The 24,207-nt window shown below is 47.3% G+C and overlaps 2 protein-coding genes across 3 annotated transcripts; one reads left to right on the top strand and one right to left on the bottom strand.

The window, feature by feature from the left end:
* The first annotated feature begins 7,848 nt into the window (after positions 1-7,848).
* LOC106590518 (E3 ubiquitin-protein ligase MSL2-like) lies at positions 7,849-13,515 on the top strand. The gene is made up of 3 exons (XM_014181606.3): positions 7,849-9,322; positions 11,017-12,362; positions 12,457-13,515. The coding sequence occupies exons 1-3, from the start codon at positions 9,181-9,183 to the stop codon at positions 12,757-12,759; spliced, it is 1,791 nt and encodes a 596-aa protein (XP_014037081.3). The 5' UTR covers positions 7,849-9,180; the 3' UTR covers positions 12,760-13,515.
* Positions 13,516-13,852: 337 nt separating this feature from the next.
* LOC106590519 (tumor necrosis factor ligand superfamily member 10) lies at positions 13,853-21,929 on the bottom strand. Of its 2 annotated transcripts, none has more exons than XM_014181608.3 (6): positions 21,508-21,929; positions 19,982-20,122; positions 18,499-18,544; positions 18,052-18,168; positions 16,583-16,821; positions 13,853-15,105 (listed from the first exon to the last, which is right to left on the bottom strand). In XM_014181608.3, the coding sequence occupies exons 1-6, from the start codon at positions 21,622-21,624 to the stop codon at positions 14,896-14,898; spliced, it is 870 nt and encodes a 289-aa protein (XP_014037083.1). In that variant the 5' UTR covers positions 21,625-21,929; the 3' UTR covers positions 13,853-14,895. The 2 variants fall into 2 exon arrangements, with proteins under 2 accessions (XP_014037083.1, XP_045566579.1); XM_045710623.2 differs by lacking the exon at positions 21,508-21,929 and adding an exon at positions 21,087-21,193.
* Positions 21,930-24,207: the final 2,278 nt, after the last annotated feature.

The following is a 24,207-nucleotide window of genomic DNA, read 5'->3' on the forward strand; positions in this document are numbered from 1 at the left end:
AGGGGTGTTTGGTTTATGTAGCCTGGGGTTTGAGTATATGTTCTAGTGTTGGTTTTCTATGGTTTTCTAGTCTGTCTATTTCTGTGTGGTTTGTGTGGCTCCAGATCAGGAACAGCTGTACGTCGTTGTTCCTGATTGGGAGTCATATATTAGATGCTTGTTTTCACCTGGGGATTTTGTGGGTAGTTGTTTTTTGCACTGCTAGTTGTCATAGCCTGTAAAACTGTCGTCTGCCGTTCTTTGTTTTGTTATTTTTTCTGTGTTCTCTTTATTATTAAATACAAGATGAGCATCCACATTCCCGCTGCGTTTTGGTCATCAATACACAACGATACCCGTGATACCCACCACAAAAAGACCAAGCAGCGGAGGAAGGAGAAAAGGGAATTTGAGTTGGACCAACGGGAGAAATGGACGTGGGAGGAAATTCTGGACGGGGCTGGACCTTGGCACCAGGCTGGGGAATACCGTCGCCCAAGGGAAGAAATAGAGGAAGCTAAGGCAGGGAGGCGTCGGTATGAGGCCATGTACGCGCTGAGGGAGAAGCACGAGAGGCACCCCCAATAATTTTTGGGGAGGGGGCACACGGGTAGTTTGGCTGGGCCAAGGATGAGCCCTAAGCCAGCTACCCGTGCTTATATGGAGAAGTGTATGGAGTGGAGGGTGCCGAAGTTTGAAGAAGTGCGCACAATCTCGCCCATACGCACGCACAGTCCAGTGTGAGTTTTTCCAGCCCCTCGCAGATGCCGTGCTAGAGTGGGCATCCAGCCTGGTAGGAGGATGCCTGCACAGTGCGTCTGGTTACCGGTGCGCCTCCTAGAAACAGGCTACCCTACGCCCGCTCTACGCACGGTAACCATCAGGCCCCTGCACAGCCCAGTTCGCCCTGTCCTAGCACCCCGCTCGTACAGGGCTGCTAGTTCCATCCAGCCAGGACGGGTTGTGCAGGAGGTGCAATCAAGACCGCCTGTGCGCCTCCATGGCCCAGTATTTCCAGTTCCCGCCTCTCGTGCTGACCCGGAAGTGCGAACCCCTAGTCTGGCACGTCAAGTACCAGCACCACGCATCAAGCTTCCAGTGAGTCAGCCTAGTCCTACTCAGCCTGTTCCCACTCCTCGCACTAGCCATGAGGTGCGTGTTCCCAAACTGTGATTTCCAGTACCAGCACCACGCATCAGGCTTCCAGTGCGTAATATTAGTTCCACTTGGCCGGTTCCTGCTTCCCGCACTAGCCCTAGGCTGCGTGTCTTCAGCCTGGTACCTCCACTACCAGCCCCACGCATCAGGCTTCCAGTGCATCAGCCCAGCCTCGAGCTTCCGGAAACAGTGCCCCGTCCAGAGTGTCCGGAGACAGTGCCCTGTCCAGAGTATCCGACAACAGTGCCCCGTCCAGAGTATCCGACAACAGTGGCCCGTCCAGAGTATCCGACAACAGTGCCCCGTCCAGAGTATCCGACAACAGTGCCCCGTCCAGAGTATCCGACAACAGTGCCTTGTCCAGAGTATTCGGCAACAGTGCCCCGTCCAGACTATCCGACAACATTACCCCGTCATGAGTATCTGGTGAGAGTGTTAAGCCCGGAACCGAGTGAGACGGCCAACAGTTCGGAACCAAGGGAGACGGCCCACTGTGCAGAACCGAGTGAGACGGCCTACAGTTCGGAACCAAGGGAGACGGCCCACTGTGCAGAACCGAGTGAGACGGCCTAAAGTTCGGAACCAAGGAAGACGGCCCACTGTGCAGAACCGAGTGAGTCTTCCTGCGATCCGGAACCGAGTGAGTCTGCCTGCGATCCGGAACCGAGTGAGTCTGCCTGCGATCCGGAACCGTAGATCCTCGAGCCCTGCTCATTATACCTTATCCAAACTCTCAGTTCCACCACCCACATATGCGATGACATCACCTGGTTTCAATGATGTTTCTAGAGACAATATCTCTCTCATCATCACTCAATACCTAAGTTTACCTCCACTGTATTCACATCCTACCATACCTTTGTCTGTACATTATACCTTGAAGCTATTTTATCGCCCCCAGAAACCTGCTCCTTTTACTCTCTGTTCCGGACATTCTAGACGACCAATTCTCATAGCTTTTAGCCGTACCCTTATCCTACTCTGTTCCTCTGGCGATATAGAGGTGAATCCAGGCCCTGCAGTGCCTAGCTCCACTCCTATTCCCCAGGCGCTCTCTTTTGATGACTTCTGTAACCATAATAGCCTTGGTTTCATGCATGTTAACATTAGAAGCCACCTCCCTAAGTTTGTTTTATTCGCTGCTTTAGCACACTATGCCAACCCGGATGTCCTAGCCGTGTCTGAATCTTGGCTTTGGAAGACCACCAAAAACTCTGAAATCTCCATCCCTAACTACAACATTTTCAGACAAGATAGAATGGCCAAAGGGGGCGGTGTTGCAATCTACAGACAAGATAGAATGGCCAAAGGGGGCGGTGTTGCAATCTACTACAGAGATCGCCTGCAGAGTTCTGTCCTACTATCCAGGTCTGTACCCAAACAATTTGAACTTCTACTTTTAAAACTCCACCTCTCTAAAAACAAGTCTCTAACTGTTGCCGCCTGCTATAGACCACCCTCTGCCCCCAGCTGTGCTCTGGACACCATATGTGAACTGATTGCCCCCATCTATCTTCAGAGCTCGTGCTGCTAGGTGACCTAAACTGGGACATGCTTAACACCCCAGCCATCCTACAATCTAAGCTCGATGCCCTCAATCTCACACAAATTATCAATGAACCTACCAGGCACCACCCCAAAGCTGTAAACACGGGCACCCTCATAGATATCATCCTAACCAACTTGCCCTCCAAATACACCTCTGCTGTTTTCAACCAAGATCTCAGTGATCACTGCCTCATTGCCTGCATCCGTAATGGGTCAGCGATCAAACGACCTCCACTCATCAATGTCAAATGCTCCCTGAAACACTTCCGCGAGCAGGCCTTTCTAATCGATCTGGCCCGGGTAATCTGGAGGATATTGACCTCATCCCTTCAGTAGAGGATGCCTGGTTATTTTTTTTAAATGCATTCCTAACCATCTTAAATAAGCATGCCCCATTCAAGAAATTTAGAACCAGGAAAAGATATCGCCCTTGGTTCTCTCCAGACCTGACTGCCCTTAGCCAACACAAAAACATCCTGTGGCGTTCTGCATTAGCATCGAACAGCCCCCGTGATATGCAACTTTTCAGGGAAGTTAGAAACCAATATACACAGGCAGTTAGAAAAGCCAAGGCTAAGAAATTTGCTTCCTGCAACACAAACTCAAAAAGGTTCTGGGACACTGTAAAGTCCATGGAGAATAAGAACACCTCCTCCCAGCTGCCCACTGCACTGAGGATAGGAAACTCTGTCACTACCGATAAATCCACTATAATTGAGAATTTCAATAAGCATTATTCTACGGCTGGCCATGCTTTCCACCTGGCTACCCCTACCCCGGTCAACAGCACTGCACCCCCTAAAGCAACTCGCCCAAGCCGTCCCCATTTCTCCTTCTCCCAAATCCAGTCAGCTGATGTTCTGAAAGAGCTGCAAAATCTGGACCCCTACAAATCAGCCGGGCTAGACAATCTGGACCCTTTCTTTCTAAAATGATCAGCCGAAATTGTTGCAAGCCTTATTACTAGCTTGTTCAACTTCTCTTTCGTGTCGTCTGAGATTCCCAAAGATTGGAAAGCAGCTGCGGTCATCCCCCTCTTCAAAGGGGGGACACGCTTGACCCAAACTGCTACAGACTTATATCTATCCTACCCTGCCTCTTTAAAGTCTTCGAAAGCCAAGTCAACAAACAGATTACCAACCATTTTGAATCCCACCGCACCTTCTCCGCTATGCAATCTGGTTTCAGAGCTGGTCATGGGTGCACCTCAGCCACGCTCAAGGTCCTAAACGATATCTTAACCGCCATCGATAAGAAAAAATACTGTGCAGCCGTATTTATTGCCATGGCCAAGGCTTTCGACTCTGTCAATCACCACATCCTCATCAGCAGACTCAACAGCCTTGGTTTCTCAAATGATTGCCTCGCCTGGCTCACCAACTACTTCTCTGATAGAGTTCAGTGTGTCAAATCGGAGGGCCTGTTGTCCGGGCCTCTGGCAGTCTCTATGGGGGTGCCACAGGGTTCAATTCTCATGCCGACTCTTTTCTCTGAATACATCAATGATGTCGCTCTTGCTGCTGGTGAGTCTCTGATCCACCTCTACGCAGACGACACCATTCTGTATACTTCTGGCCCTTCTTTGGACACCGTGTTAACTTTTTAGTGACAGGGGGCAGTATTCGGAAATTCAGATGAATGACGTGCCCAAATTAAACTGCCTGCTACTCGGGCCCAGAAGGTAGGATATGCATATTAGTAGATTTGGATAGAAAACACTCTGAAGTTTCTAAAACTGTTTGAATGATGTCTGTGAGTATAACAGAACTCATATGGCAGGCTAAAACCTGAGAAAAAATCCAACCAGGAAGTGGTTTGTAGTTTTTCAACTGATTGCCTTTCCAAACTACAGTGTCTGTGGGGTCATTTTGCACTTCCTAAGGCTTCCACTAGATGTCAACAGTCTTTAGAACCTTGTTTCATGCTTCTACTGTTACTAGGGAGAGAATAAGAGCTGCCTCAAGCCTGAGACCAACGAGTTGTTTACTGCGCAGGCACGCAGGCGCACCGTTCCTTCTTTTTCCTCTGAAATGAATACGCTATTGTCCGGTTGGATATATTATCGAAGATTTATGTTAAAAAGACCCTAAGGGTTGATTGTGAACATCGTTTGACATGTTTCTAAGAACGGTAATGGAACTATTTGACTTTTCGTCTCGGGTTTTGCGCTGGCGCATTATGCCTTTGGATTAGTGATCTGAACGCGTGAACAAAACGGAGGTATTTGGACATAAATATGGAGTTTATCGAACAAAACAAACAATTCTTGTGGAAGTGGGAGTCCTGGGAGTGCATTCTGACGAAGATCAGCAAAGGTAAGTGAAGATTTATAATACTATTTCTGAGTTTAGTTGACTCCAGAACTTGGCGGGTAACTGTATAGCTTGCTTTGATGGCTGAGCTCTGTACTCAGAATATTGAACAGTGTGCTTTCGCCGTAAACCTATTTTGAAATCTGACACAGCGGTTGCGTTAAGGAGAAGTGTATCAATAATTCTTTCAATAACTGTTGTAAATTTTATCAACGTTTATGATGAGTATTTTTGTAAATTGATGTGCTCAATCACCGGAAGTTTTGGGAGGCAAAACATTTCTAAACATCACGCGCCAATGTAAAATGGGGTTTATGGATATAAATATGAACTTTATCAAACAAAACATACAAGTATTGTGTAACATTGAGTCCTGGGAGTGTCATCTGATGAAGATCATCAAAGGATAGTGATACATTTTAGCTGTATTTCTGGTTTTTCTGACGCCTCTCCTTGCTTGGAAAATGGCTGTGTGGTTTTTCTTGTTTAGGCGCTGTCCTAACAGCGCTGCTATTTCACTGGCTGTTGGCAGTGTATCCCGCGGGTGGGACGCTAGCGTCCCACATGTCCCAGAGAGTTAACTAACCTCCAGATGAGCTTCAATGCCATACAACTCTCCTTCCATGGCCTCCAAGTGCTCTTAAATACAAGTAAAACTAAATGCATGCTCTACAACCAATCGCTGCCTGCACCTGCCTGCCCGTCACTGCCTGCACCTGCCTGCCCATCACTACTCTGGACGGTTCTGACTTAGAATATGTGGACAATTACAAATACCTAGGTGTCTGGTTAGACTGTAAACTCTCCTTCCAGACTCACATCAAACATCTCCAATCCAAAGTTAAATCTAGAATTGGCTTCCTATTTTGCAACAAAGCATCTTTCACTCATGCTGCCAAACATACTCTCGTAAAACTGACCATCCTACCGATCCTCGACTTCGGCGATGTCATTTACAAAATAGCCTCCAATACCCTACTCAATAAATTGGATGCAGTCTATCACAGTGTCATCCGTTTTGTCACCAAAGCCCCATATACTACCCACCACTGTGACCTGTACGCTCTCGTTGGCTGGCCCTCGCTTCATACTCGTCGCCAAACCCACTGGCTCCAGGTCATCTACAAGACCCTGCTAGGTAAAGTTCCCCCTTCTCTCAGCTCGCTGGTCACCATAGCAGCACCCACCAGTAGCACGCGCTCCAGCAGGTATATCTCTCTGGTCACCCCCAAAGCCAATTCCTCCTTTGGCCGTCTCTCCTTCCAGTTTTCTGCTGCCAATGACTGGAACGAACTACAAAAATCTCTAAAACTGGAAACACTTATCTCCCTCACTAGCTTTAAGCACCAGCTGTCAGAGCAGCTCACAGATTACTGCACCTGTACATAGCCCATCTATAATTTATCCCAAACAACTACCTCTTCCCCTACTGTATTTATTTATTTATTTTGCTCCTTTGCACCCCATTATTTCTATTTCTACTTTGCACTTTCTTCCACTGCAAATCTACCATTCCAGTGTTTTACTTGCTATATTGTATTTACTTTGCCACCATGGCCTTTTTTGCCATTACCTCCCTTATTTCACCTCATTTGCTCACTTTGTATATAGACTTATTTTTGTACTATATTATTGACTTTATGTTTGTTTTACTCCATGTGTAACTCTGTGTTGTTGTATGTGTCAAACTGCTTGCTTTATCTTGGCCAGGTCGCAATTGTAAATGAGAACTTGTTCTCAACTTGCCTACCTGGTTAAATAAAGGTGAAATATATATCTTTTTTTAATTTAAAAATCTGCACATATATCACTCCAGTGTAAATTACTAAATTGTAATTACTTCGCCACTATTGGCCTATTTATTGCCTTACCTCCATCCTTCATTTGCACACACTGTATACAGATTTTTCTAGTGTGTTGTTTTCTGTACAATTGTTTATCCCATGTGTAACTCTGTGTTGTTTTTGTCGCAATGCTTTGCTTTATCTTGACCAGGTCGCAGTTGTAAATGAGAATTTGTTTTCAACTGGCCTGCCTGGTTAAATAAAGGTGAAACAAATAAATACAATTGTTGTGATTGCGGCTGAAAGTTTTTGGGGACTCAGGGAGAGGCATTACAAGGAATCCTGTCCACTAATGTTCCGTCCTCACAGGCCCCTGAGCCTGTGTAGGGATGTGATTTGGAGTATGGCGGAAGGAGTGGGATGTTTTTTTTTTTAATTAATTTTTTTATTTTTGCATGGTACATGGTGGGTTTATTCTCATTCACTAGCCGTACAGTAGGGGGCGGCATGCACCTTTAACGTTTGTTTGCGGACCGCCATAATACCAGAGGAGAAGAAGAAAGCAAAGACAGTATAGTATGAAGCTAGGCCAACACTGCTTGTAGGCGATGTCATGGTGATGTTGGCTAGCTAAGCTCATGCGTAGAAACACGTCATCGGGTTTAATGGTCTCTCGCGCCAAACTGCGCATGTGCATAGGCCGTCAAATCAAAGGCACTCCTTCAATATAAAGTTGTTTTTGACGAAAATGAAAACGTGTCAGTTTGTCACTTTAACGAGGTTGGAGTAATACGAAGTTCAACTACTTAAAACATTGGCTCGAATCTAGGTTGCGCCTTTAGATTTCGAGAAAATGAACAACTAAGGAAGAATGTTTTACTTCTCTCATTGACTTCTCGAACCCCTAACCCACAGCCTGCTCATGTTTGGTCTGTTTCGCTAGCGTTCCCGGAAGACTCGCGATGCTGCGCTTCTGGGTTTAGAAACTCTGTGAATAAAGTGTCTAGGCTGCCGGAAAACCACACGAAGAAGAATTTTATTCTCGCGAGATGTGAGAAACAGCGCCCCTCTGTTTGATTGACGGCAGGGAGGAAAAGGGAGGGGAGAATAACCTCCGCGCCTGGCGATAGCAGCAGGCTATAGAAACACACAACTGTTACAATCTTACTCCAATAATACACATGAGTGTTATTCTTCTTCGAACGCTAACAGATAACGTCGTCTCACCGATTGCTTTTCTGCTCATACTCAATCGGAGAGGAGGTAAAAACAAAGGACTAATTCCAAAAAGAGGAAAAGCGGCCTATTTTTGTTCTTGATATCCTGGTGCCGCCGGTGCAAGCTCGCACGGCCGGCGTAAATATACTCCGGTGCTCTGACGGGCGCTTATTTTACTTCTTCAACAAAGATGTCCATACTCTCTTTTCATTCTCCACTACCTCTTCCAGTTTACCCCCTCTTGTTAGTTATCCTGCACTAACTGGCTTTTACTCCGTGCGCTAGTGGGAGCCAAGGCGGCCTGTTTTGTTTTCGCAGCGTAGCCGCCATGAACCGCGGACAACAACAGAATCCGAGCGTGCTGCTTGCTGACTATCACTGCCTACGTGCCACGAATATGCAGGCCAGAAGTAGAGGAGCCAACTTTAGCTAAAACTCTGAGGAAGATGCGAATAAGGAAGGAATGCGGGAGAATAAACGAATAAGATTATACTATTAACGTTAGCAAAGCAGCTGTGTTTGAATTTGGTACGAAGGTGTCTAACAGTAGGTAATTGGAGGCCGGAGTTGGAGAAAGAGCGCCACCAGTGACTGTATTGTTGTTGAATTACAAGTCGACCAGCGAGGGCTGCTCGCTTCACGGATGCTGTGAGAGACAAGTGAACGGGCTTTGATAAATTCATTTGCTCGAGATTTATTTTGTATGTATGCACTTAATGGGATTAACAGTTTTATTTTTATGCCATGATGATCATTTGGGCATATTTCGTGCCGTGGAAAAGAGGAAAACGCTAACGATGAATTGGTTGTGATTATGAATACAGTAATGTTCTACCCATGCTACCACGGACATAGACTTCATACCTGTATGTTTGTAACTGATTTGCCGCTAACTTACCTTCTAGCTGTATCACACATTTACCTATTTGGTGCATAGACTCTTACCAGCACTATTTTGGCGATAAAGCTAAGCTAGGTTAGCACCATTAGTAGTTAGCTAGCTACACCACCCATCTATGCCCTCCCATCCTCCTTTAGGGTAATAGAACGGACGAGGAGGGAGCTGTGAGGCTCTTCTCCATTTAAACGGGAGCCACAAGACTTTCACCGGAGGACTTGTGCGTGTGTGTTTGCTCGTTTTTTTTCCTCGGACTGGATGTTTCCGTCCCTTGGCTGTTGAGATGAACCCGGTGAATGCCACCACTCTGTACGTGTCCGCGTGTCGTTCGGTGCTGCAGTGCGACCCTCGCGACCCCCGGGCCCTGGCGGAGCTCTACAAGCAGCTGCCCTTCTTCCGCCAGTCGCTGTCCTGCCTCGTGTGTGGTAAGTGCATCGGTAGTATTATTATTTGAAGGGACTCGGTTCCCCTGTATATATCCATATAGCTACTATACCTAACTAGTTTAGCTGTATCCCTCGCCATGGAACACCAGTCACTGTGACACACCCCCGTTCCCGTTGGACATCGGGGAGACTAGTTAGCCGATGGCGTGGATGTCTACTTAAACTAACTAGGTTAGCTACTGCAGGTCTCCCTACGATCCACTTCAATGTATTCCATAGCTTCACACTGATCCAGTCTTAGACTGGCTAATTTGACCGAATTGTTTGAATCAAATCAAACTAGTAGCTAGCTACTGCACGGGTTAGCTACATTTCCCCATTCTTCACAGCTAGGTAGCTAACCTCATTCAGCTAGCTAACCTCCCTGCTCCGCCACATGTGTAACTAAATCACTGTCGGACAGGTACATGTATTTGCACAGCCAGAACAGAAGCGAGTGTTTGTCAGATGTTTATTTATTCATTCAGCGTCCTTTGTTCTGTCCGGTGCCCTCGTGATTGTCAGTGGGGGGCATGTTTGTGTTGTGGGACGGTGCGTGCGCAGCGGAGCAGCCGCACTAGCTCAGTGAAGAATACTACTGGTGTGTTTCTTCTGGTTTTGGTGGGGGGGGGTGAGTATACACGAGGTTCATTCAATAGGGTGACGTTTTTACTCGCTGTTTATTATCTATGCATAGTCACCTAACGTTACCTACATGTACAGTACATTGACTCGGTACCGGTACCCCCTGTATTTAGCCTCGTTATTTTGTTACTTTTTTGTTTATTTAGTAAGTGTTTTCTTAACTGCATTGTTGGTTAAGCACGTGTAAGCACATGTTTCGTTTTATTTTTATGTAACCTTTATTTAACTTGGCAAGTCAGTTAGGAACAAATTCTTATTTATAATGACGGCCTAGGAACAGTGGGTTAACTGTCTTGTTCAGGGGCAGAACGACAGATGTTTACCTTGTCTGCTCGGGGATTCGATCCAGCAAACTTTCGGTTACTGGCCCACTAAACATGACTGAAGTCGGAACTGCGGCCGCTTTAGTGTGACGGGTAGAGGACGCATCCAACATGGTCTATATCTAAGGCGTTTTTGTTGTTGTTTATAAACGGAACTCCCTCCATCTGCAGCCTGAGCCCCCTCTCTCAGCTGCCATCCCTAACGACCACCGTCGCTAAGGAAGCTGCTCTCAAAGCACAGCGGTCATCAAGCCTTGCAGAGGCAATCAGTGTTGAGCCGCCGCTTTCAATATTACCGCTTTATAAACGGTTGAAATATGCATTTAACAGAATATGAACCCTCTTCACTTTCTACCTGGACCATGATGATATACTATTTATATGACAAAGGGGTTTCTTCAAAACCAATGTCGTTGACTTAATTGACATGGTGTTGTGCTCACTTCATTACAGTTGAATATTCAGAGCGGAAGAGCAATTGAATGAATCACTTTTATATATAGCCCACCTCCTCAGTACTCATTATCATCAGTCCACTGCTAAGCTTCATATAATCAACTTGTTATTAATAATGATTATGGCTCCTGTTTATTGTGTTATGTTGTATGGACAATTGTAATGCTGCCGTTGGAGTGATTTATATCTCAACTGTTCTCACCCAGTTGAATAAAGGATAAATGAATGTTTGTCTTAGCATAAATGCCTGAAAATGATTCTCTTCTCCAGGTAACCTGCTGCAGGACCCCATAGCGCCCACTAACTCCCAGTGCCAGCACTATGTGTGTCGCGGCTGTAAGGGCCAGAGGATGCTGCTCAAGCCGTCCTGTTCTTGGTGTAAAGACTACTCCCGCTTCCAGGAGAACAGACAGCTCTCCTTATTGGTCCACTGCTACAGGAAGCTCTGCCTCTACATCGCCCAATCACCTCTCGCCCCACACATTGCTAGCGCAGCCAGCGATTCGCCCGACCTCCTCGCCATTCTTAACGAGGGCCTGTCATTGGCCGAAAGCGAGCAGGAAGGGGAGGACATTATGGATTTGGCGAGCCAGACTCCGCCGACGGCCCCCTCAATTTCTGACCTCAGACCTACTGAGGCTCTGCCTGCAGAGGAGAGCCAGGAGGAGGGGCTTATCCCTGTGGGCGGGGTTAACGGGCTTCACGACTGTAACGGCCTGGTCAATCAGGACTTGCCACCACCTATTACCTTAGCTACAGGTGGAGGTGTTCTGAAGCAGGAGAGCTTGGGGGAGGAGCTACCTGTGTGTGTTGACGTGGTAGGTAGTGGGGAGGTGGGACTTTGTAACATTAGCACATTTGGGGAGGAGCTTAATAAACATGGTGGAGGTCTGTTGTTGAGCGTGGAGGAGGTTCTTAGGACCTTGGAGCCAGAACCCAACCCTGAACTGCCTGACCCCCAGCCAGACAATCCCTCTGTACCCCCCCACAATGGATCTTACTGCCCTCCTACCCCTGACTCCCCTCGCCTCACCCCCTCCCTCCCCCCAGAGAACATCCCTAGACTTCCCCTGCCTCCCCCCCAGCCCACCCCTGCTCTCCCCCGCCTACCCCCACACTGCCACCGCAAGCGTTCACGCTCTGAGAGCGACAGTGAGAAGGTGCAGCCCCTCCCCATCGCCACCATCCTCAGAGGCCCACCCCTGGGCGCCACCAACCCCCTTCACCTCCCAACCGCCACTGTCAAACGGGAGCCCAAACTCCCTTCCGCCATCACCCCGCCTCACCTGGCGCCTGTGCCGAATGGAGGGCCTCCCAAGGTGGGTAAGACAATGCTGGTGTCATCCAAGGGACTGAAGAAGAGTCTGGAGCACCACGGGGGACCTAAGAAGGCCTACACCAAGGCCAGGCAGGGGGTCCCCAAGCCCCGCGCCCAGCCCCGTGACCGCCTGCCCCCCCACGGCCATGCTCACCCTCTCTCTCACCCACCCAGCCCCTCCAAGCCCCTGTACAAGAAGCCAGTGGAGAAGAAGGGCTGTAAGTGTGGGAGAGCCACTCAGAACCCCTCTGTTCTCACCTGCAGGGGGCAGCGCTGCCCCTGCTACTCCAACCGCAAGGTGAGTTACTATAGATTTACTATGGCTTGGTCTGACATCAGTGCTCCTCTATCTGTAGTTCACTGACTGTAAATAATATGAATATTCCTCCAAGGCATGTCTGGACTGTATCTGCCGCGGCTGCCAGAACTCCTACATGGCGAACGGGGAGAAGAAGCTGGAGGCGTTTGCGGTTCCAGAGAAGGCTCTAGAACAGACGCGGCTCACGCTCGGCATCAACCTGACCTCCATCACAGCTGCAGCCCTGCGTAGCCCGGCAACCAGCAACACCCCACACGGCAACCAGCTCATCACCACGGCAACAGGAGCGACAGGGGTGTCCTTCCTGTCCGGGGTGGGGGCAGGGCATGAGGACAGGGGGTATGATGATTCGCTGGACATGAGGTTTGACTGTTGAAGACCCGCCCTCCTTGGACATTATTGACCAATGGGCTGTGCAGATGGACCTGGAGGGGCGGGGTTGAGAATAAGGCAGCTACTGTGACAGGCGGTAGAGGGAGTGTTACTCAGAGACACATATACACTCTCCATACAGCGCCTGGAATGTGCTTTTGGTCTTATGTACTGATGACATGGAGATGGATGGAAGAGGGATATCGTTACTGTATGTTCAGAGATTTTTATTTTGTGAGGGTTAGAAGTTTTGTTTTGTACTATCGGTGATGTGTAGGGCATGACGTGTTGGCCTGCGATGGGCTCGTTGTGCTGTGTGTCAGAGGGGGGGTGGTACCGTAGATAGTGCACTTATTTTGGCCAGGACCTCAGTACACTAGATAGGGGTAGGCTGCTATTTGACAGGCCTCAGCCACAGACCGACATCAGTAGACTGACTGTAATTTATGAACTTTTGTTTTTGTACACAGAACTTATTAAATTCCATTTAAGAGGATGTTTTATGATATATTTTATAAGTTACATTAACAAACATTTGCAGTATTTATTGGATGTCACCTAACCTAGGTAGTGGTGGGCCACGCCCACTCCAACTGTCAGCCTATCAAATCCCATGTGGGCGGTTCTCTGTCTAAATGATGTCGCTGTCCTATTAGTGCTAGTTTCTGCTGTCTCCAGCTGTCCTTTTGTTTCCCTCGGGCATTAAAAACCTGTAATATACATGGAACATATTTCCACAAAAAAGAAAATCAAAACCTAAGTTGTGTTGTCTCTTTTTGACACTTACACCAAAGCAAAATTAAATGTCAGACTATTTAAAGTCCAATGAAATAATCACAATTCACATTACACAAATCGCTTCACATGACTTACCATGCACAATGCATACCTCCACCCTCTTTGTCCTGTGGAGTCAGCTCACCTGCAGTCTTTAGTATGACCACTGGTCGTCAGTAATATCTACCCGCCAGTAGGGGGCGGGAGATGCTTGATATAATGTCCACACATAAGACGCCTTGACTCAAGTCTGTTTTGTTGTGATAGATTGGTACTGAATGCTTACTGCTATATGTGACCACAAGCAATGATAGCCTATATTAGTTTCTTTGGTGTCTTTATTGGGCACATTTACAGACATGTTTTCTACATGAACATGAGAGCAGTTGGACTCCAGCACCGGTGATTAACAACCTATTTAGTGTGTGTCTCCATGGTAACGTCACTTCCACAGCCACACACATAATATCTGGATCTACAGGAGTCATGAATGAACGGTAAAATTATTCAACCCCCCCCCCCCCCCCCCCTCCAGTGAGACGGGTTAACTGGCATCCCTGTCCAGACCTCTGCTTGTCTATAACTATGGATATATATATATCAGTCCATCATCTGTCGGGAGAATCAGTAAATCTTTTAGTAAAGTGAATATTACCCATGTCCTAACACTGGTTCCCATAGTGACAGTGGGTTTGGGCTACAGTACGCCTCCTGGGTCGTGGCCTGAAACATCTATACTGTGAAACAAAGTGAAAAAGTGCTGTATTGAATGTGTGGTCGCAGGCAGTGTTACTCAGGTGAGAGCTTGGGGTTGTGTTAAAAATATGACAGGCTACAATGAAACAACATTCAATGTCCATACAGTTATAACACAGAACCACCACACCAAAACACCCCACATTCATATTTACATTAAAATCATCTCTGAGTTCATACAAACAGGAGACTCATCCTTTTAGGATGGATGAAAAGAGTATTACGACTTATTCACAATCATCCCCTCACTTTTCATTGGTTGATTATTGCTCATTTGTCCAATGAAGTTCTAAAGCAGACGTTGAACCCCTACCTCACGCCACTCAGCTGCTTTTCATCCAATCAACACAGGCCTGCTGGCCTTGGACACAGCTCATTGGATGAGCCATGAGCGAAGGCTGGATCCTAGGCCCCAGGGTGGAAGATGATTGGATAACCACACAAGCACAGTGTCCAGCACAGTCACAGAGCTTAAAGCTTTGTAAAAAACACACACACACACAGAGCTCTCAAATGATTTGTCTGTCAGTACACACACATGGCTCCCAAACAGTGTGTATCCCAGATTCCAGCCCTCTGAGTCACCATACAGACGAACTCCTGACCTCTAGCTGACCAGGAATGCCCCGAAGAAGCTGCTCCTCTCGTCCATGTCGATGGCGGAGGCATTGCTAACGGTGACAAGGAGGTGATCTCCGGCAGCCAATGGGAACAGCCCCCCCTGGTGGGCGGAGTGCAGAGAGAACTGGGAGTCCCGGGACCAGCAGGAGGTCCTGCTTGTCTTCATCAGCAGGATGGGTACCGGGTAGGAGGACACCTGGCGGAGGAGACAGCACCATCACTACCTTCCATAAACACTTGCGATATCATATACAGTTGAAGTCGGAAGTCTACATACACTTAGGTTGGAGTCATTAAAACTCGTTTTTCAACCACTCCACAAATTTCTTGTTAACAAACTATAGTTTTGGCAAGTCGGTTAGGGCATCTACTTTGTGGATGACACAAGTCATTTTTCCAACAATTGTTTACAGACAGATTATTTCACTTATAATTCACTGTATCACAATTCCAGTGGGTCGGAAGTTTACATACACTAAGTTGACCGTGCCTTTAAACAGCTTGGAAAATTCCAGAAAATTATGTCATGGCTTTAGAAGCTTCTGATAGGCTAATTGACATAATTTGAGTCAATTGGAGGTGTACCTGTGAATGTATTTCAAGGCCTACCTTCAAGCTCAGTGCCTCTTTGCTTGACATCATGGGAAAATCAAAAGAAATCAGCAAAGACCTCAGAAAATAAATTGTAGACCTTCACAAGTCTGGTTCATCCTTGGGAGCAATTCCCAGACGCCTGAAGGTACCACATTCATCTGTACAAACAATAGTACGCAAGTATAAACACCATGGCACTACGCAGCCGTTATACCACTCAGGAAGGAGACGCGTTCTGTCTCCTAGAGATGAACGTACATTGGTGCAAAAAGTGCAAATCAATCCCAGAACAACAGCAAAGGACCTTGTGAAGATGCTGGAGGAAACAGGTACAAAAGTATCTATATCCACAGTAAAACGAGTCCTATATCGACATAACCTGAAAGGCCGCTCAGCAAGGAAGAAGCCACTGCTCGAAAACCACCATAAAAAAGCCAGACTACGGTTTGCAACTGCACATGGGGACAAAGATCGTACTTTGAAGCAGACAAAGAAGCATACTTCCAAAGTTGTGGCAAAATGGCTTAAGGACAACAAAGTCAAGGTATTGGAGCGGCCATCACAAAGCCCTGAACTCAATCCTATAGATCATTTGTGGGCAGAACTGAAAAAGCGTGTGTGAGCAAGGAGGCCTACAAACCTGACTCAGTTACACCAGCTCTGTCAGGAGGAATGGGACAAAATTCACCCAAATTATTGTGGGAAGCTTGTGAAAGGCTACCTGAAATGTTTGACCCAAGTTAAACAATTTAAAGGCAATGCTACCAAATACTAATTGAGTGTATGTCAACTTCTGACCCACTAGGAATGTGATGAAAGAAATAAAAGTTGAAATAAATCATTCTGTCTACTATTATTCTGACATTTCACATTCTTAAAATAAAGTGGTGTTCCTAACTGACCAGACAGGGGATTTTTACTTGGATTAAATGTCAGGAATTGTCCAGGGGGCGGGAGTTTAAATGTATTTTGCTAAGGTGTATGTAAACTTCCGACTTCAACTGTAGCTATCCAAAATGTTAAAAACAAACGTTCTTATAGGACTAATGTTGAACACGACCGTGGCACCGTGAACTCACTTTCTTATAGACATACTGCAGCATGGGTCTCCCCCTCTGCTCCCTCTCCTCTTCCTCCTCCCCCCCCTCTCCCTCGGGGTGGGTGTGTCTGAAGTAGGTCTGGGCGTAGATATAATAGAGTCCTGGGCGAGGCACCACCAGCTCCCCGTCAACCAATCGGACTTCCTGAAGGAATGCCAGCCCTTTATGCCCCTCCCACCACGAGATCTTCTGCCCCTGCACACGCCGCCCCGGAGAACCTGTGGCCAGACAGGAAGGAGAAAGGCAATAGTAGGCAGGGTCAGGAGTTAGACAGAGCTAGGTCTTAAGACAGAATACAGTAGAATCGGTTGAGAATAGAACAGTCTACGGACACTGAGTATACGGAACATTAGGAACACCTATTGTGCAACAGCCTTTTGCCCTCAGAACAGCCTCAATTCGTCGGGGCATGGACTCTACAAGGTGTCGAAAGCGTTCCACAGGGATGCTGGCCCATGTTGACTCCAATGCTCCAATGTCAAGTTGGCTGGATGTCCTTTGGGTGGTAGACCATTCTTGATACACACGGGAAACGGTTGATGGTGAAAAACCCAGCAGCGTTGCAATTCTTGACACAAACCGGTGCGCCTGGCACCTACTAACATACCCTATTCAAAGACATTTAAATATTTTGTCTTGCCCATTCATCCTCTGAATGGCCCATAGACAATCCATTTCTCAATTGTCTCAAGGCTTAAAAATCCTTCTTTAACCTGTCTCCTCCCCTTCATCTACACTGATTGAAGTAGATTTAACAAATGACATCATTAAGGGACCATAGCTTTCACCTGGATTCACCTGGGCATGGAAAGAGTAGATGTTCTTAATGTTTTGTCCACTAAGTGTAAATGGCCTCAATCCCCTCAATAGATATTATTGAAAGTGTGCTATAAGATAAATAAAATACAATAAAATACTGTATGTCTACAGACTAGGCCTGGGCTATAAATGGAACACTTCACACCGAGCTGTCACTCTGTCCAGGGCTGGTGCATTCTACCAGATCTAACACTGGGTTAAAAGCTCACATGGGAGACATACTGCTTGATGTCTGTATTACTAGTTACTGTAGTGATATGTAATCCCTTTGACGCTCTCCTCTCCCCTCTCTCTGAAGTGTACTCACACACACCTGAACAACACAGCACACACAGGTGTGAGACACGGCCCCAGAGTCTAACCTGCATTCATCAAACTCTCAACACCAGGCTTCACAGGCTTATACACACACACACACACACACACACACACACACACACACACACACACACACACACACACACACACACACACACACACACACACACACACACACACACACACACACACACACACACACACACACACACACACACACACACACACACACACACACACACACACACACACACAGAGTGTCTCTGTTGTAGTTGCAGAGTATGAAGGGTGAAAATGTAAACAGGTCTCACCTCCTCCCTCCCTCTCTGCTTTGGGAGTCAAGCTGCCAGTGACGTGGGCGGCGACATTGGGGCGAGAAGGAGCCCGGTCCTCCATCACCAGTGAGGGCAACACCCTGGACACCTCATCTGACAGAGAGAGAGCTAGAACATCAATTAGTTGTCCTAGTCAAACATCAGTCAGTGATAACAACATAGAACTTGTAAAATGGACATTCCCATTAAAGGTTACTTATATCTAGTGGTTTACTAGCGTCCTGTCCATAGCTGGAAATTGTACATCAAGCTTCCTCACGCTACAGAAAATGGAGATAGGCTCCTCACTCCTGCCATATGAGCCGTTCTGGACAAGGCTTGCTTACTTATTACTATGTCAGCTTTACTAATTCAAATCCCAGTCCGACAGGGAACGGGGCCGTTTTGCCCTAGTTCTATAAGTCAGACAGGTCATTATCTCACCTCGAACTGCTGAGGAGATCTCCCTCTGATATCGCTGAGACAAGGACTGAAGAGAGAGAGAGAGAGAGACGGCGGAGAAACAGAACAAAAGACAGACGGGGAGAGAAAGAAGAGAAAGACAATTTATTTAACATATTTCAAATAAAAGCCAAAACCTTCTTGAAAAAAGTGTGTGTGAGTGTATGTGTGTCTGCGTGTGTCTCTGGCCAGGTGAGTACATTCCAGTGTTGATTAAACCACAGTGGATCCCATCCCAGACTGCACTACAAAGACCCTATTGTATGTCTGAATCTCTTCTGAGGCGAGTGAAGTTGCTGATCTTTGGTCAGTTTTGCGTTTCCCCTCTAATGGTTAAGGTTAGGATTAAGGGTGAGTAATCTTATCCTAGATCTGTGGATAATGGTAAATGATCCTATCAGAAGACCTGGGACCCCTGCGAGGCGGATATCTACTCTATGAGGATGTGTGTTACCTTCTCTATGAGGGTGTGTGTTACCTTCTCTATGAGGGTGTGTGTTACCTTCTCTATGAGGATGTGTGTTACCTTCTCTATGAGGGTGTGTGTTACCTTCTCTATGAGGATGTGTGTTACCTTCTCTATGAGGGTGTGTGTTACCTTCTCTATGAGGATGTTGTGTGTTACCTTCTCTATGAGGGTGTGTGTTACCTTCTCTATGAGGGTGTGTGTTACCTTCTCTATGAGGATGTGTGTTACCTTCTCTATGAGGGTGTGTGTTACCTTCTCTATGAGGATGTGTGTTACCTTCTCTATGAGGGTGTGTGTTACCTTCTCTATGAGGATGTGTGTTACCTTCTCTATGAGGATGTGTGTTACCTTCTCTATGAGGGTGTGTGTTACCTTCTCTATGAGGATGTGTGTTACCTTCTCTATGAGGGTGTGTGTTACCTTCTCTATGAGGATGTGTGTTACCTTCTCTATGAGGGTGTGTGTTACCTTCTCTATGAGGGCGTGTGTTACCTTCTCTATGAGGGTGTGTGTTACCTTCTCTATGAGGGTGTGTGTTACCTTCTCTATGAGGATGTGTGTTACCTTCTCTATGAGGGTGTGTGTTACCTTCTCTATGAGGATGTGTGTTACCTTCTCTATGAGGGTGTGTGTTACCTTCTCTATGAGGATGTGTGTTACCTTCTCTATGAGGGTGTGTGTTACCTTCTCTATGAGGGCGTGTGTTACCTTCTCTATGAGGATGTGTGTTACCTTCTCTATGAGGGTGTGTGTTACCTTCTCTATGAGGATGTGTGTTACCTTCTCTATGAGGGTGTGTGTTACCTTCTCTATGAGGATGTGTGTTACCTTCTCTATGAGGGTGTGTGTTACCTTCTCTATGAGGATGTGTGTTACCTTCTCTATGAGGGCGTGTGTTACCTTCTCTATGAGGGCGTGTGTTACCTTCTCTATGAGGGCGTGTGTTACCTTCTCTATGAGGGTGTGTGTTACCTTCTCTATGAGGGTGTGTGTTACCTTCTCTATGAGGGCGTGTAGTTGCTGTGTGACCTGCCAGCAGGGGTTTCCTCTCCCCTCGGTGGAGGAGCTTATGTATCCCCCTCTGAGGTCGGCCCGTGTCAGACACGACACACTGCTCCTTGCAAACATCTCCTTCATCTGAACAACACACACATTTCAATTAAATACTACACACCTCCACTGAACAACAAAGAGTATAGGCTAATGTTGTTAGGGATTCTTGGGGGACCAGAGTTGAGAACACTGCATCATAAACAGTTGTTTACTTGACTTCCTCTAGTTACACTGTAATCAAACTAATTCTGCCATGTCCAAACGGAGTGTCTGTCTGTATACGTCTTCAGAACATTTCTCTGCTGCTGTTTTTTAGGTTTCAGTTTCCTGTTGTATACAGGTTGGTAATGATTAACATCCATAACCACTGACCGTAATCACTGTCAGACAGACAGACAGACAGACAGACAGACAGACAGACAGACAGACAGACAGACAGACAGACAGGCAGGCAGGCAGGCAGGCAGGCAGGCAGGCAGGCAGGCAGACAGACAGACAGACAGACAGACAGACAGACAGACAGACAGACAGACAGACAGACAGACAGACAGACAGACAGACAGACAGACAGACAGGCAGGCAGGCAGACAGACAGACAGACAGACAGACAGACAGAGAATGGGAGAGAGGGGGAGTATAGGGAAGCCAAGAGGGAGAGTCAGCATTGTTGCTCAATCATTATGGAAAGAATCCAGGTTACACAGCTGCATGAGAGAACACAAGGAGCCTAACAAAAGTCAAACATTTACAATTTCAACACCACTTGGACAATGCACTTAGAATACACTTAATGTTCCCTGCTAAAACAAGGTTAAACAATAAGAAAACAATACAATTGGATAATTGCCATATCAACAAAGTTTTCTTGCAGTCAATATTTTGCTCTCCGGGATCCTTGGGACTAATGTTAACTTGGAACTAATGTTACCCCATTGAAGTTTAACTTTAAAATGGTTAGGGTTAGAGTAAGTTAAGGGGTAATGTAGGGGTTCAGGTTAGGTTTAGGGTTTAGTCTAGGGACATCCCAAGGATTCCAGATAGCACTAACCTTTTGCAGTTCTCTGCACAGAACTTCCTTATTCCCAGGGCACATCACTACAACACAAACACTCCTTATCTTACAGAATGCACTGAGCGTCCTCTGCACACGTAGGCAATGTTTATTACAATCATCAAACAAGTCAGGGAAATAATTTGCAGAGCAACACGCAAAAAGCTTTGTTGGAACAGAACTACTTTCTCCAACTGTATGCGAATTGGCACTGCACTGCGCAACATCGCATAAACACAAGGTAAACAACCCATATCAAGCCTGGATCAAATACATTTCAAATACTTTCAACATACATCATTTAGTTGAAACAATGGAGCCAATGGAATAGTCACAAAAGTGCAAAATCCAAGCTCCATCAAGCGACCGTATATAGTAAGTGTATTTTTGCTACCCCTTTTATTCACCCGGTTCTTACCGTGTTGAGGACGTTAGTGAAGTACAGCACGGTGACAGTAACGGCCACGGTCTGCACCAGAATCGCAGCGAGCAGCAAAACCCCGAGAAATGAGACGCCGCTTGAGCCTCCCGCCATACCGAACACCGCCTCACGCCCTGCTCTGTTCCGCTCCGGTTCCAGACAAAAACGGAGTAGAGGGTAGCTAACTTCTGTCCCCCTCTCCCTCCAGCAAAGAGTGAGAGAGCGAGAGGCAGAGGGAGGAAAGGGAAAGTCAGAGTCAGGACAGCAGGCAAAACCACGGTGAAGAAAAGCTTGACGCAGTCTTGGAGGAACTTTCGGTTCTGGCTAAAAATAAACCAAACCTGAAATGCAATTATTATTACGCTAGGAAGTCAGTTTGCTACATAGATATAGGCTACATATCTATGTTCTGCCTACCAACATCTGCACTTCTTTCTTTGTAGGCATAGACGTATAGGTACGTGTCAATACGTTACGTTGTTATTATTCAATTCTAAAAGAAAAACAGGACTTTTCTGTCTGGCTAATAAATGGATCTTGTTTCTCAGTTCTGTATCTTAAACATCTGGCCTCAATATGTTCTCGGGCGTTTTTTTTGTTGGTCGGGGCCCCCATTTTTAGGAACTCCGTCGGGGTCTCAACTTACTGTTGAGAGTTTAAAATAGTAGAATACACAATGTGACATTTCGACATTTGGTAGTGCATCAGCAGTTTATTGCTTGTTATGTCAGTCACTCAGTTATCCCATGTCAGATTTCTTCTTTAGATTGCTAGGTAAACTAGTCTAGCTATAAACCTTGTAGTAGGCCTAGGCCTAATCAGTACCAATTGACCAACCGGGCATGCAGGGAATGTGCCCTGGGGCCCTGACCTCCAGGGGGCCCTTATTGATTTTGTTAGTCACTCTCACTCAGATATCATATGAAGGTGGCATAAGTCATGGCACAATGTGAATAGCAGGAAATTAGCTTTAAAACTGCTGCAGTTTCTCTCGCCCCAAAATGATTAGGATTACATGAAATTATTTTAAAAGGTGTGGGGACCAAATCTCGCTTAGGGACCCAAAAAAGCTAGAGGCACTGGTGTGTGTGTCTGAGTCTGTCTCATCCAGGGGGACTTGGGGAGGTCTGAGTCTGTCTCATCCAGGGGGACTTGGGGAAGTCTGAGTCTGTCTCATCCAGGGGGACTTGGGGAAGTCTGAGTCTGTCTCATCCAGGGGGACTTGGGGAGGTCTGAGTCTGTCTCATCCAGGGGGACTTGGGGAAGTCTGAGTCTGTCTCATCCAGGGGGACTTGGGGAAGTCTGAGTCTGTCTCATCCAGGGGGACTTGGGGAGGTCTGAGTCTGTCTCATCCAGGGGGACTTGGGGAGGTCTGAGTCTGTCTCATCCAGGGGGGCTTGGGGAGGTCTGAGTCTGTCTCATCCAGGGGGACTTGGGGAAGTCTGAGTCTGTCTCATCCAGGGGGACTTGGGGAAGTCTGAGTCTGTCTCATCCAGGGGGACTTGGGGAGGTCTGAGTCTGTCTCATCCAGGGGGACTTGGGGAGGTCTGAGTCTGTCTCATCCAGGGGGACTTGGGGAAGTCTGAGTCTGTCTCATCCAGGGGGACTTGGGGAGGTCTGAGTCTGTCTCATCCAGGGGGACTTGGGGAAGTCTGAGTCTGTCTCATCCAGGGGGACTTGGGGAAGTCTGAGTCTGTCTCATCCAGGGGGACTTGGGGAGGTCTGAGTCTGTCTCATCCAGGGGGACTTGGGGAGGTCTGAGTCTGTCTCATCCAGGGGGGCTTGGGGAGGTCTGAGTCTGTCTCATCCAGGGGGACTTGGGGAAGTCTGAGTCTGTCTCATCCAGGGGGACTTGGGGAGGTCTGAGTCTGTCTCATCCAGGGGGACTTGGGGAAGTCTGAGTCTGTCTCATCCAGGGGGCTTGGGGAGGTCTGAGTCTGTCTCATCCAGGGGGGCTTGGGGAAGTCTGAGTCTGTCTCATCCAGGGGGACTTGGGGAGGTCTGAGTCTGTCTCATCCAGGGGGACTTGGGGAGGTCTGAGTCTGTCTCATCCAGGGGGACTTGGGGAAGTCTGAGTCTGTCTCATCCAGGGGGGCTTGGGGAAGTCTGAGTCTGTCTCATCCAGGGGGACTTGGGGAGGTCTGAGTCTGTCTCATCCAGGGGGACTTGGGGAGGTCTGAGTCTGTCTCATCCAGGGGGACTTGGGGAGGTCTGAGTCTGTCTCATCCAGGGGGGCTTGGGGAAGTCTGAGTCTGTCTCATCCAGGGGGACTTGGGGAGGTCTGAGTCTGTCTCATCCAGGGGGACTTGGGGAGGTCTGAGTCTGTCTCATCCAGGGGGGCTTGGGGAAGTCTGTGTCATAGAGTCATCATCACTATTATATGGGGCCCTCGAGTGGCGCCGTGGAGTCTCATAGGGCGGAGCACAATTGGCCCAGCATTGTTTGGGTTTGGCCCGGGGTAGGCCATCATTGTAAATAAGAATTTGTTCTTAACTGACTTGCCTAGTTAAATAAAAATTGTTATCCCTGCTGAGAGTGTCTGGACTCAGTTTATCAATGATGTTACGTACACACACAAACCACACACAATGTCCACCCCAAAATCACTTTTTTAAAGGAACTTGACTACTTGCTTTCTTCCCCCCCTCTCTTCCCCTCTCTCTCTTCCCCTCCCCTCTCTTCCTCTGCCTCTCTTCC

The sequence above is a fragment of the Salmo salar genome, chromosome 29 (genome assembly GCF_965601325.2).
Source record: "Salmo salar chromosome 29, fSalSal1, whole genome shotgun sequence".
In the NCBI taxonomy this organism is placed as follows: domain Eukaryota; kingdom Metazoa; phylum Chordata; class Actinopteri; order Salmoniformes; family Salmonidae; genus Salmo; species Salmo salar.